This window comes from Martes martes (assembly GCF_963455335.1).
Source record: "Martes martes genome assembly, chromosome: 4".
NCBI classification, from domain to species: Eukaryota; Metazoa; Chordata; class Mammalia; order Carnivora; family Mustelidae; genus Martes; species Martes martes.
Window position 1 is genome coordinate 129639371 of NC_137891.1, and position 14064 is coordinate 129653434.

Below are 14064 nucleotides of genomic sequence, written 5' to 3' on the forward strand. Positions count from 1 at the left end.
TAATTAGAATGGCTAAAATTAATAAGACAGGAAACAGCCAATGTTGCCAAGGATATGGCCATCTGTATGTCTTCTTTGGAAAAATGTCTGTTTGGGTCCTTTACTCATTTTTTTAAAAATTGGGTTGTTGGTGTTTTCCCTATTGAGTTCTATGAGTTCCTTGTATATTTTGGGTATTAACTCACCATCACATATACGGTTTGCAAATAATTTCTCTCATTCCATGGGTTGCCTTTTTATTTTGTTGATGGTTTTCTTTGCTGTGCAGAAGCTTTTTACTTTGATGCAGTCTCACTAGTTTATTTTTGCTTTTGTTGCCTTTGCTTTTAGCATCAAATCCAGATAATCATTGCTAAGACCAATGTCTTGTTTTCTTCTAGGAGTTTTATGGTTTCAGATCTCCATTCAAATCTTTAATCCATTTTGAATTGTTTTGTGTGATGTAAGAGTCCAATTTTATTCGTTTGTATGTGGACATTCAGTTTTCCCAGAACATAGAATTGAAGAGACTAGCCTTTCTCCATTGTATATTCTTTACTTCTTTTTTGAAAATTAATTGACCATATATGTATGCATGTATGTGTACGTGTGTGTGTGTGTGTGTGTGTGTGTGTGTGTATTTCTGGGTTCTCTATTCTGTTCCATTCATTTGTGTGTCTCTTTCTTTCCCAACGCTATAATATTTTGATTATCATGCTTCGTAATATAGTCTGAAATCAGGAAATGTAATACCTTCAGTTTTATTCATCTTTCACAATTGCTTTGGCTATTCAGAGTCTTTTGTGATTCCAAACAAATTTTAGGATGTTTTTTCTATTTCTGTGGAAAATGCCATTGGAATTTTGATAGGTATTGCATTGATTTTGTTAATTGTTTGGGGTATTATGGACATTTAACAATATTATTTTTTCCAAGCCATGATCATAGGATATTTTTCACTTATTTGTCTTTATTTCATCAATGACTCACAGTTTTCAATGCACAAGTAATTCCCTACCTTAATTTTTCCCTAGGTATTTTCTTGTTTTTGATACAGTTGTAAATGGGATTATCTTCTTAATTTCTCTTTTCAATAGTTAGTTGTTAGTATATAGAAATGCAGCTGAGTTTGTATATTGATTATCTTTCCTGCAACTTCACTGAATTCGTTTATTAGTTCTAATAGGTTGGGGTTTTGGTGGTTTTTTTTTTTTTTTTTTTTTGGTGGACTATAGGGTTTTCTATAAATAATATCATGTGATCTGCAAAGACAATTTTACTTCTTTTAGAGTTTTAATCCCTTTTATTTCTTTTTCTTGCCTAATTGCTCTGACTAGGACTTCTAGTACTATATTGAATAAAAATGGCAAGAGTGGACATCCTTGTCTTATTCCTCATTTTAGAAGAAAAGCTTTCAGCTTTTTACCATTGAGTATCATGTTAGTTGTGGCCTTGTCATATGTGGCTTTCATTATTTTAAGGCATTCTATAATCAATTTATTGAGAGTTTTTATAATGAAAGAAGGCTAAATTTTGTCAAGTGAATTTTCTGCATCTACCAAGATGACCATGATTTGGATCCTTCATGTTGTTAATATGGTACATCACATTTATTGATTTGTATATACTGAACCATCCTTGCATCTCTTGATAAATCCACTTGTTCTTGGTATATGATCCTTTTACTGTACTGCTGAATTCAGTTCACTAATATTTTGTTAAGAATTTTTACATTTATGATCATTAGGGATATTGGTCTATAACTTTCTCTTTGGGTAGTGTCTTTCTTGCTTTGATTATCACAGTGATGCTGGCCTTGTAAAATGAATTTGGAAATGTTTCTCCTATTCAGTTTTTTAGAAGAGTTTGAGAAGGATTAATATTAATTCTTTAAATGTTTGATAGAATTTACCAGTAAAGCCATCTGGTTGTGGCCTTTTGTTTGTTGGAAAGTTTTTGATTATTGATTCAAAATCCTTACTAGTAATTGGTCTTTACAGATTTTCTATTTCATCATAATTCAGTCTTACTAGGTTGTATATCTGTAGGAATTTATGCATTTCTTCTAGGTTATCTAACTTTTGCACAATTGTTCATAGCAGTCTCTTATGATCCTTTGTATTTCTGTGATATTGATTGTAATACCTGTTCTTTCATTTCTGAAACGGCATGTTCCTTTTTGTTCCTTGGTCTAACTAAAGGTTTGTTAATTTTGTTTATCTTTTCAAAAAACCAACAATTATTTCCACTGATGTTTTCTATGGTTTTCTTAATTTCTATTTCATTTATTTCCACTCTGAAATTTCCCTTCTCTTTCCTTCTACTAATTTGTGCTAGTTTGTTCTTCTTTTTCTAGTTCCTTAAGGTGTAAAGTCAGATTGATATCTTTTGTTTTTCTTAATATAGGTGTTCATTGCTATGAACTTTCTTTTTTGAATTACTTTGCTGCATTCCATATGTTGGCATGCTGTGTTTCCAGTTTTGTCTCAAGATACTCTTTGATTTCCTTTTTGATTTCCTCTTTGGCTCATTGGTTGTTCAGTAGTATGTAGTTTAATCTCCACACACTGGTGAATTTTCCAGTTTTCTTCCCGTAATTGATTTCTAGTTTCAAACCACTGTGGTCAGAAAAGGTTTTTGGTACGATTTCAGTCTTCTTACATTTATTAAGACCTGTTTTATGATCTAGCAATGATCTATCCTGGACAGTGTTCCATATGCACTTGAGAAGAATGTGTATTCTGCTGTGTTTGGAAGGACTGTATTGTAAATGTCTATCTGTCTGGTCAATGTACAGTTTAAGTCCAGTACTTCCTTTTAGCTCTTCTATATGGATTATCTATTGTTGAAAGTGGGGTATTGAAATCCTCTACTATAAATATATTGCTATATATTTTCCCCTTAATATCTGTTTATATTTTGCTTTGTATATTTTGGTGTTCCAATGTTGGGTACATAAATATTTATAATTTTTATATTCTTTTGATGAATAGGCCCCTTTATCACAGTATAATGACCTTTATGTTAGTTTTTGACTTAACTATTCTCCTTTTGGTTTCCATTTGCATGAAAAATTTTTTTCTAGTCCTTCACTTTCATTCTATATGTGTTTTTACAGGTGAAGTGAGACTTATAGGTAGCTTATAACTGAAGGTCTTTGTTTTTTTTTAATGCACTCAGCCACTTTGTGTCTTTTGGTTGGAGAATTTCATTCATTTATATTATAGATAACTATGGACTTAGTATTGCTATTTTGTTGATTGTTTTCTGGCTGTTTTATATCTTAAATAAAATATCTTGTATCTATTTTAAGCTGATAACTTAATTTCAAATGTGTACAAAAGCTCTGCATTTTCACACTTTTCCCACATTAATGCTACTTTTTTTTTTTTTTTAGATTTTTTTATTTATCCATTTGTCAGAGAGAGTGAGCACAGGCAGACAGAGAGGCAGGCAGAGGTAGAGGGAGAAGCAGGCTCCCCGCCGAGCAAGGAGCCCGATGCGGGACTCGATCCCAGGATGCCGGGACCATGACCTGAGCCGAAGGCAGCCGCTTAACCAACTGAGCCACCCAGGCGTCCCTAATGCTACATTTTTGATGATCACAATTTACATCTTTTTATGTTGTGTATCCATTAACAACTTGCTGTAGTTACAGTTATCTTTAATACTTTGTATTTTAATCCTTATACTAGAATTGTGATTTACCTACTACCATTAGTTTTATAGTATTCTGAATTTAATTATATGTCTACCTTTTACTAGTGAATTTTATACTTCCACATATTTTCATGTTACTAATTAGCTCCTTTGTTTTAGCTGTAAAAACTCCCTTTAACATTTCTTGTAAGGCTGACTAGAGAGGATGAACTCTTTAGCTTTTATTTGTCTGGAAAACTTTATCCTTCAATTCTGAAGGACAATTTTGCCCCATAGAGTTTCTTGCTTGGCAGTTTTTTTCCTTCAACACTTTGAATATATCATTCCACTCTCTTCTGGCCTACAAAATTTCTGCTGAAAAAGTCACTTTTCTGTGACTTTTTTATCCTGAAAAAAGCAGAAATCACTTTTCTTCTGCTGCCTTTAATTGCCTTTCAGCTTCTGAAAATTTATTTGTATGTGTTTCAATATGGATCTCTTTAGATTCATCTTTTTTTGAGATTCTTTAGACTTTCTGGATCTGAATGTCTGTTTGTTTCTCCAGACTAAGGAAATTTTCAGCCATTATTTCTTCAATTAAGCTTTCTGCACCTTTCTCTCTCTCTCTTCTCCTTCTGGGACCTCCAATTTGATCTGCTTGTTGGTGTCCAATAAATACATCCCTCTCTCCATTCTTTTTCCCTTTTGCTTCTCTAATTGGATGAATTCCACTGCCCTGTCTTTGAATTTGTTGATCCTTTCCTCTGCTTGATCTGGTCTGCTATTAAAACCCTCTATTGGATTTTTTAAGTCCGTTATTGTTTTCTTTGGTTCTATAAATTCTGTTTAGTGCTTTTTTATATTTTTTGTTAAAATTCTCAATGTTCATGCATTGTTCCCCTGACCTTGATGAACATCTTTATGGCCATTATTTCAAACTCTATCAGGTAGACAACTTACTTCTGAAATATCAGTTTCTAGAGATTTATCCTGTTTTTTATTTCGAATATATTCTCATCTTTCTTCATTTTTTCCTTGAGTCTCTATGGTGGATTCATTGTATTAGATAAAACAATCACTTCTCCCAGTCTTGACAGACTGGTCTTATACAGGAGATGAATTTCATCAGTCAGCCAAGCTCAAGCTTCTAGGTCTCTCAGGCATTTGTGATTCTCCTACCCACCAGTTATTCTTAATGTTCCCCAACAGCTGAATGTGTGCCAAGACCTCAGTGTTCCAAAGAGAAGGATCACAGTCAGAACCTATATGCAGGCTAAATTAGAAGCCAGACCCTCAGGCAGTAGGTGGGAAAGTATGTAGGTGAGCCTCTTTCACGGAGAAACTGAGAAGTAGGTATTTGCCTGTTCCTTCTGCACTGAGCCAGGGTGTGTATCCATGCTGGGATTGGAGGAGGGTGCTCCTGCACCACTTAAAAACTGCTTCTTTGTTTGTTATAGTCCTGTAGGACTTTCCAGTGCAACCCCCACCGGCAATCAGAGCCAGGGAAGGTGTGGACCATCCTCAGGCAGCAACTGTAAAAACTAGGGCAGTAGGTATGTGTAAAATCTCCTTCCAAAGAGATGTTGGTGGCCTAATTATATAACTGGAGTTAGCTAGAGGGAGAAAGTAGTAGAAGTGCCCACTAGCTCCCCTGGACAACTCCATTAAGGACTGTAACTAACAACTAGATATGTGCAAATTATAAGCCAGGCCCTCAGGCAGTGGGCTGTAAAGGATGTAGTCCACTCCCTTCCAGGAAAAGACTGGAAAATGGACCCTTTTTTTCCCCCCTGCTTCCTCTGTACTAAGCCTCTTGGAGGACAGTCACAGGGAGTGCTAGCATGTAAAGAACTAGCTTTGTTTTCTGTGGTGCTGTGGTACTTGTGGTTATAAACTCCACTGGCTTTCAGAGCTAGGAATTTTGGGGACCTGTCCTTTGGGTAGGAGCCTTAAAAGTTGGAATCCTATATGTCCTGTCCAAATGCTTTACTCCTCAGGAAGAGGCTGAGAGTTGGGGGTATCTTCCTTACAGTATGGTTCTGTGCCAGAAATGGGTTTACGATATGTTTGTCTCATCCTTTCCTACCCATTTCACTGTGGTTATTTTTTTTTAGTTGCCTGATGTGGTAGGAGTCAATCAGCTAGTTTCCAGTTTTTTTGCAGCAGAAATTGTTCCATGAGTAGCTGTACTTTATGTGCATCTGTGGAAGGAGGGAAGTTCAGGGGCCTCCTATGTCACCACCTTGGTCCCTTCTACAAAGGAATGGCATATACATTGCTCCAAAGAAGATATACAAATGGTGAATAAGCACATGGAAAGATGCTCCATATAATTCATTCAGGAAATGCGAATCAAAATCATAAAAAGGTTACCACTTCACATCCATTAGAATGGCTACTATTTTTTAAAAATGTAAAATAACAAGTATTTGTAGGATGAGGATAAACTGGGAACCTTTGTGTATTGTTGCTAGAAATGTAAAATGGTATAGCCATTATGGAGAACATTATGATGATTCTTCAGAAAGTTAAAAGTAGGATTGCCATATAATCCAGCAATTTCACTACCATAGATAAACTCAAAAGAATTGAAAACAGGGACTCAAATACTTGCATACAAGTATTCACATTAGCATTATTCTCAGTAGCTAAAAGGTAGAAACAACCCAACAACCCAAATTTCCATGAACAGATAAAGGATAAACAAAATGTGATATATACAGGCAATGGAATGTTGTTTAGCTCTAAAACAGGATGAAATGATGAACCTTGAAAACTTTGGTAAGTGAAATAAGACACAAAAGGATAAATATTGTATCATTCCACTTATATGAGGTGTCCAGAAGAGGCAAATTCATACAAACTTCAATAGAAGTTATCAGGGGCTTAGGGAAGGGGAGAATGAGAAGTTATTGTTTAATAGGTACAGAGTTTCTATTTGAGATGATAAGTTCTAGAAATGGATAGTGATGATGATTGTGCAACACTGTGAATGCACTTAATGGATTGAATTGAATTGACTTATACAGTATTGTACATAATTGAATAGTACACTTAAAATGGTTAAAATGGTAACTGTATATTTTGTCAAATTTTTTTTAAAAGCCTATTTTTTTTAAAGATTTTATTTATTTACTTGACTGACAGACAGAGATCACAAGTAGGCAGAGAGGCAGGCAGAGAGAGAGGAGGAAGCAGGCTCCCCGTTGAGCAGAGAGCCCAATGTGGGGCTTGATCCCAGTACCCAGGGATCATGATCTGAGCCGAAGGCAGAGGCTCAACCCACTGAGCCACCCAGGCGCCCCTAAAAAGCCTATTTTTTAAATTTTTATTTTTTGATCATAAAGTTTAGTTACAAATCATTAATAGATTTGAATATTTCATTTTCATAGAGGCCCAGAACAACGTTTGTAAATTTCTACAATGCTGCCTAAAATGCTGTTTCTGGTGTTTGGAAAGAATGGTAAAGTTTTTTAACAGAAATGCCTATGTTATGGTAAGTAGATTATTTTTTATTTACTAATTTCTTCTTTGCAAACCCAAACCCCATTTGCACATTTCCATCTCTAACACTTTTTACCTCATGCGGTTGAATTTATCACCATGTTGATATAAGGATTTGTGATTCCCATGTATGATTCAGAGCTATGCTTTCCTAGTTGAGATAACATCTTAACTGTACCTCACTATTACTGTTAATATTTTTTAAAGAGGGAAAATATTATTTACCTTAGAAATTTTTAAATATGCTAGATTGAAAAGATTTTGTGTGTCTTTGACATTGTTTAGTGGAAGGAGAGGTTAGTCTATATTCCACTCTGAGAAAAAAAAAATGTCTTTCTAATTCTGGGATTTACATATTTCTAGGGAATGGTCTATTTCTTCTTGTAAATCTTATGTTGAAATGTTTGGGAATCTATAAGGTCTAACTAAAGTGTTACTTCTTTCCAATGGGGAATATGGAGATTTTTAAAAACAGGGGTTCCAAAACCATAATTCTTCTAAAATTTAGTAACTACAACCTTATGATACTTGCTTATTATCACCATGACACAGAATCTGCAGGGGTGATTCAAATAGTCCTGAAGATTTAAATAGTCATTAATTTACCTCCAGTAAAAATACTGTATTGAGCCTTTTAATCAATAAATCAATATATCGAAAGGTGTTGGTTTCCTGAGAATAATCTTTAAAGTGAATGCTGCAACATTTCTCCTATTCACAACAGCCCCTACATATCCCAGACACTTCAAAGACAGAAACCATATCCTGGGATTTGAGAAAAAGATCTACCTCTGTGTGCATTCCCATGGAGTTAACAGGCATATAGCATCTGGAGCACACCTTATTGTAAACGCCCCTGACAGCTGTGCAGAGTTGAGGATGTACAGTTCTCTGGTCTCACATGTACCCAACAGCTAGAAAGAGGAATGACAGTAGCAGGCTGGGTGATAAGAGAATTAATTCATTTTCCTGTCATTGGATTGTCTGTTGGTCTTGTTAGGGCATGTTACTGACTCCAGAATAATAACTGTTTTCCTCAGATTGCAATATATGGCAAAAACTTCTGCAGGTCAGCAAGAGAGGCTTTCAATCTGCTGATGAGAAATGTTTTAAAGTAAGTAATCAGGTTGAATTTGCAAAAGAAAATTTGGTGAACCTTGAGCATCAAATACTTCACATGTGATTTAAATTGATGGTGATCTTATTAGACATGAATATTATCTTTCAATTGGATAGATTTAAATCTCTCTCACACTATTTCTTTTTGCATCTTAGAAAGTTGCTTCTATCATCCATCTACATCTTCACATTCACTGGCATTTTATTGATTTTTATTCTCCCTTCTGCTCAAGAAATTCTCCACACAAACATCATGTCTCTGACCATTTCCTTCTCCCCAAATTGACAGAGTCTGAGTGAGCAAAAGCAGGGAAGAAATGAAACCTTCTCAAAATTCAGGGTGTCTGTCTTGGGCTTGGAAACAGAGGCTGACATATCGAATTATGCCAGATAGCCCTACAATGCCATCTTCTGTTTACTTCATCAAAAATAAATCAGAACTTCATTTGGGAGGTCTACCTTCATTTCTTGCATTTAACAAAGGCCAAATAAAATTTCCAGCAAAGACATAGCAAAACGAGCTCATGAATTATTTACTCTCATAAATTTCAAGTGACAAATGTAATTTAAACACAAAATTATACTTTCTTTTTTTTCTGATTCTCAGAGTTGCAGTTATGGATAAAGTTACAGACTTTGTACTAATCCTGGGGAAAATTCTAGTTGCTGGATGTATAGGTAAGTAATAATAATAAATATAGTAAGTCTAAAAGGTACTTGGAAAAACTTCTTTGCTATAAAAAACTATGTTTCTTTGCAAATACATAAGATGCATGTTCTGCCTGTCCAATGTAGGTGTGCTGGCCTTTTTACTCTTCACACACAGATTGCCAACGATGATAGAAGGACCGACATCTTTAAATTACTACTGGGTACCTTTGCTGGTAAGATCTGGTGTCTGAGTTCAGGTGTCTATAATAAAAATATCATAGATTGGATGGCTTAAGCAAGAATTTATTCCTCACGGTTCTGAAGGCTGAGAAGTCCAAGATTAAGGTGCCCACAGATTCAGTTCCTGGTGAGAGCTCTCTTCCTGGTTTGCAAAGAGACACCCCTCTCCCCCTACTTCTCACTGTATCCTAACATGGTGGAGAGAGATCTCATCCTCTCTCCTATCTCGTCTTTTAAGGGCACTAATCCCATTCATGAGGGCTCCACCCTCATGACCTACTTACCTCCCCAAACCTCACCTCCAGATATCATCACATGAGGGATTAGGTTCAACATATGCATTTTGAGAGAACACAATTCATTCATAGCCACTGGGTAATATTGACTCTGATTTATCAGAGATGGCAAAAAAAAAAGGGAACAAGAAAAATAATAATAGTTAACATTATTGGTTCTACTTTGTGCCAAGCCTTATTCTGTTTCAGATTGGATTCCTTAGAAACAACCACTGAGACAGGATTGCATGCAGAATGCTTATTAGGAAGTGTTTTCCTGGGATACCCTTGTAACAAGGAAGTGGGGAGGGCAGGCATGGGCAAAGGAAAAAGCTCCAGTTAGAGTGGGGGCCTCAGACATATTGGCAGGAATTCTTCTGAAGGAAGAATTAGGCCTCTGTATGTCGTGGTTGGCCAGGGGTTGCCCCCTGGATGGGGGATGAGGCAGTTCCCGGCAACAAGGGCAATTCCTAGTGAGGGAAGCCTCTCAGTCTTCTGCAGCCTACATTCCTAACAACTGGAGGAGAGATGTAGCAGTTGGAGAGGACCTCATGGGAGCCTGGCAGCATCTATAGCAATTAACTCATTCGCTCAATCCATATGTCATAAATACTGTTATTATTCACATTCTCCCCTCACTCACCAGTAATTTTTTATAGGAGGCAGGAGGCACAGTGAGGTTAAGTAACTTGTTGAGTGAGTGCCTGGCAAGTGATTCAACCCCTAGGCAGTGTGTGCTCTTAACTCGCATGCTTTCCTGCCTTAGTGTACAGGATCCTAAATCTGGGGTATTTTTGTAGGCATTGGGGATAGTGGTAAGAAAATTAACAGGTAATATAATATATTTAAATCCTAGTACAAAGTACCCAAAATTGTTATTGGATTTTTTTGGTCTCTATATTGAAATCTTTTCTACATAGGGTACTTCAATGTTTCTCATCCTGACTTTCATTTAAAGCTGCATTATTTTTCTTCTGGACAAGTTAATGACATCTTCATTTTGTTCTTTACTCATTTACAGACAGTCATTATTGGATCTTACCTAGTTGCCCATGGATTCTTCAGCGTCTATGCAATGTGTATTGATACAATTTTCATCTGCTTCTGTAAGTTTTCAGTATATGCGATTTCTCCCTTTGGAGAGTAACTGAAAGATAAGAAGGTTAAGACCCATGTACTTAGCTGGCTTGTGGATTTGCCATGGTTTGGCTGCAACTACCAAATATTGTTTATTTGGAAAGAGACTCTGTTTAGTAGATGCTCTTTAAACCTTAACAGATGAGAGAATGGAGTTGGCAAAGCACAGGAGAGTCAGCTACGGAAATGAACCTCAGGCTCTACTGCATGGTGTTAGCATGAAACTGTTTTTTTCATTTCTTAGTATTTTCAAGTTTTAATGATAAACCACAACAGAATCGAATCATTAACAGAACTGAGGACATAACTGGGCTTTGAGACCGGACTATGAAACTTTGAGGAGCGCTTTCATAATTCTGATAAAGCCAAGCTGGCAATGGTTTCAGAGACACATAGAGCCAATTCACACTAAATTCACTGAGGGGAATGTCTGGGAAACAGCTCGATCAATTCTGATGCTTAGAGTTAAAATACTTCTTGAGAGCTTTCATCACTGACTTATTTGCTGTGCCTCTATGTGGCATTTGTAACTCATAATGGATAGATTTTCTATTAGTATCTCATCTTAAAAGCCTTGGAGAACCTAGTGCCCTAGGAACTTGACTTGGCCCTTACCTTCAGCCTAGAGAAAGTAGGCTCAGCAGGTGAAAGAACAAATTGTTAAGCCCTCCAGCTATACCCTAGAGAAATTATTTCTCTGGCACCTTGTTCTTAAGAGAAGCAGAGAAACAGAAGAGAAAACAGAGAGATGGGGAAGCAGCCTCCCCGCTGAGCAGAGAGCCCCATTCGGGACTCGATCCCAGGACCCTGGGATCATGACCTGAGCTGAAGGCAGAGGCTTTAACCCACTAAGTCACCCAGGCGCCCCAGAGAAAACATTCTATGATAGGTCATTACTGAGTGATCCACTTGTATAAAATTAAGTTTATTTCTTGGCATCACTCACAGCACCAACTTTACACAGGGGTCAGGGGAGGAGATAATACTTATAAGGAGACATATTCAAGGGAAAAGAAAAACCTCCTAGAAAGTGGTTTGCCTTTTTTTCCCTTAATATTTAAAAATTATTTTCAGTAGCTGGACAATTCAGAAATCAAGAAAACTGTACATAGCAGTTCGTTCTCTCTCTGGCTATGAACAAAACAGATATGTTTAATCATCTTCTAATGACACTCTCAGAGGTTTATTAGGAGAAGCCATCTACAACATGCCACATGAACAAACTTCAGCTCAGGTTGGAGATGGAGGAAGGAGCACAGAATTGTAGTGCCTGAGACAGAGGTCTTAAATGTTCAAAGATCTCTTTTTTCATCTCGGATACTAATTATAGCAACAGTGGGAGATCCCTTTAGGATCTTCCCCATTCTTATAACTGAAAATGTTTCTGAAAATGTATCTCAGGAAATGCATAGAAGCCACTAGCTCCCAATCTTTGGAAGCTTTGGAAAAATCTTACGGATTTTAAATTTGACAAGGATTTTAAATTTGAGTGGTAAGAACTGTTTCCCAATTTTTTATGTTAAAAATTGCCAACTTCTGAAAATCAGGTATAATTTCAGCTTTACTCAATCTTGTGTGTTGAACATGAACAGTTTCCTTCTGGAGACTCTTGTCTTGGAGAATAAAGAACAAGGGATACCAAATTCTATTTCTCCTCCCTCCCTAACTTTCACTATGGGCAACATCTTACTTTGGAAAACATTCTTCTTAAATGGTGCTGTAAGCCAAATTCTGATTGTGTATAACTGAACCTATATAATCTTTATAATTTTTTATATAATCTTTTATAATCTCTTTTTATACTTATTCTCTTGGCTGCCAGACAGCTGGTATTTTTAAAAATGCAAACCATTTGCAAACACTGTGTTTATAGAAACATGGCATCTTTTTAATATTACCAGGCAATGAGAATTTTGGTCCCAGTTTGAGAAAAAAGTAATGTTATTGATGATTATTAATGTGATTCACACCAGGCTTCCTAATAATGCTTCAAGGGTAATAACAATATAGATATACTATATATGATATAGAAATATGGTTAAGGAAGAAAGAAAAAAATGTGTCCATCATATTCACTTCTCAGCTTTCCATTTTGTCTGAGAAAGGTCCCTGCGAGGTCCAATATAAAAAATCTAAATCAGTAATCCAACCATTCCCCCAAAAGGATGGAAAACAATTTAGAATTATTCCATAAATCTATGATTATCTTGTATGTTTTTACATAATATTTCTTATCCTTTGTCATAATAAAGGCTATGAATAACAAAATCTTTAATACACTTAGTGAAAACATAGAGTTAAGTTGTACTTGTATACTTATTAAGAGATATTATCGGCTGTGAATTCTATCTTTAGGAAGCTTAATTCTGTGCCAACTTCTTACACCTCAGCATCATTTTGGGGCTTTCCCTGAATCGCCCGATAAGTATGTGCTCAGTGAACACTCCGTCATTTTATTATTAGCCTAGGCAAAGCAGGAAGGTAAATTCATATGTTATGTGAAGTCAGAAAACACTGCCACTAATTTTCTAATGCAATTCTGAGGAGATTTAAGACAGGATGACTTATAGTTAAGTAGAACCAGAACCGAACTAGGTGTCAAGAGGCTGGGTCCTCACCTCATTCTGACTGCTCCAGAGCTTTTGACGTCAGGAGAATCATTTCAATACGTGGGTCTCCGTTTCTTCATCTGTAATGTTACAGGTATGGACTTTCATTAAAAGTGACTTTGGACTCTGAAATTCAATTATCATTCTACATTTATCACAGACTTTTTATTCAGCTTCCTCTCAGAAGACGTGGCATTTTACCTTTGTGACATGAACAGTCACAGATTTAGAGATGATTCTGTTGAAAGCACATGAAGGATCTTATTAACCTTTAAACTATCAAAATAAACCTCTTTGGGCATTGGTGGGATTTAGGAAGCTTCAGTGCTTCCTGGCAGAGATTGAAGTTTCTTACTTGGTCCAGCAACTTAACAGTACTAATTGTCTTATATTTGACTTTCTAACACTAATTTCTCTGATTTTTCCTTGTTTGATTCTCCAATTCATAAAAATACCTTTAATTCTGCTGCTGCTTGCTGCTTTTGCCTGCTTTGGCTGCTGCATTACAGGTGAAGATCTGGAAAGAAATGATGGATCCAGAGAAAAACCCTACTACATAGCCCCTACCCTGCACGGAACTCTGAACAAGATGCAACTAGTTCCCCAGAAGCAGAAAGAGTAGAAAAGCTCCAAACAGTGACATTCGTTTTTAAATAGAACTTTTGTAAATTAGATCATTTGCAACTTGAAATGATGCTTTTGAGTAATGTGAAATTTCTGAGCTTATTCCTGGAAAGCCAGAACATGGTACCACCTGAGGTGACGAGCATTTGATGACAGTAGCCTCTGTGAACTAGCATACTTTATAGACTGTGGTCCCAGCTGAAAAGCAAGGTGTAAGCAAGGTGTAAATGTCAAACATATTTTTAAAGCCTATAGCCAAAAGTGTTTTAAATGAGACTTTTATAACT

General features: G+C 36.2%; 1 protein-coding gene across 1 annotated transcript in view; it reads left to right on the forward strand.

The window, feature by feature from the left end:
- Positions 1-13775, forward strand: part of SLC44A5 (solute carrier family 44 member 5) — a gene marked incomplete at both ends in the record, with an annotated part of 379734 nt that extends 365959 nt beyond the window's left edge. The window contains 6 exons of the mRNA XM_080802269.1: positions 7011-7114; positions 8163-8236; positions 8849-8919; positions 9037-9125; positions 10429-10513; positions 13663-13775. Of these exons, the coding sequence (XP_080658395.1) occupies positions 7011-7114; positions 8163-8236; positions 8849-8919; positions 9037-9125; positions 10429-10513; positions 13663-13775 (536 nt within the window). The remainder of the gene's footprint in view (positions 1-7010; positions 7115-8162; positions 8237-8848; positions 8920-9036; positions 9126-10428; positions 10514-13662) is intronic.
- Positions 13776-14064: the final 289 nt, after the last annotated feature.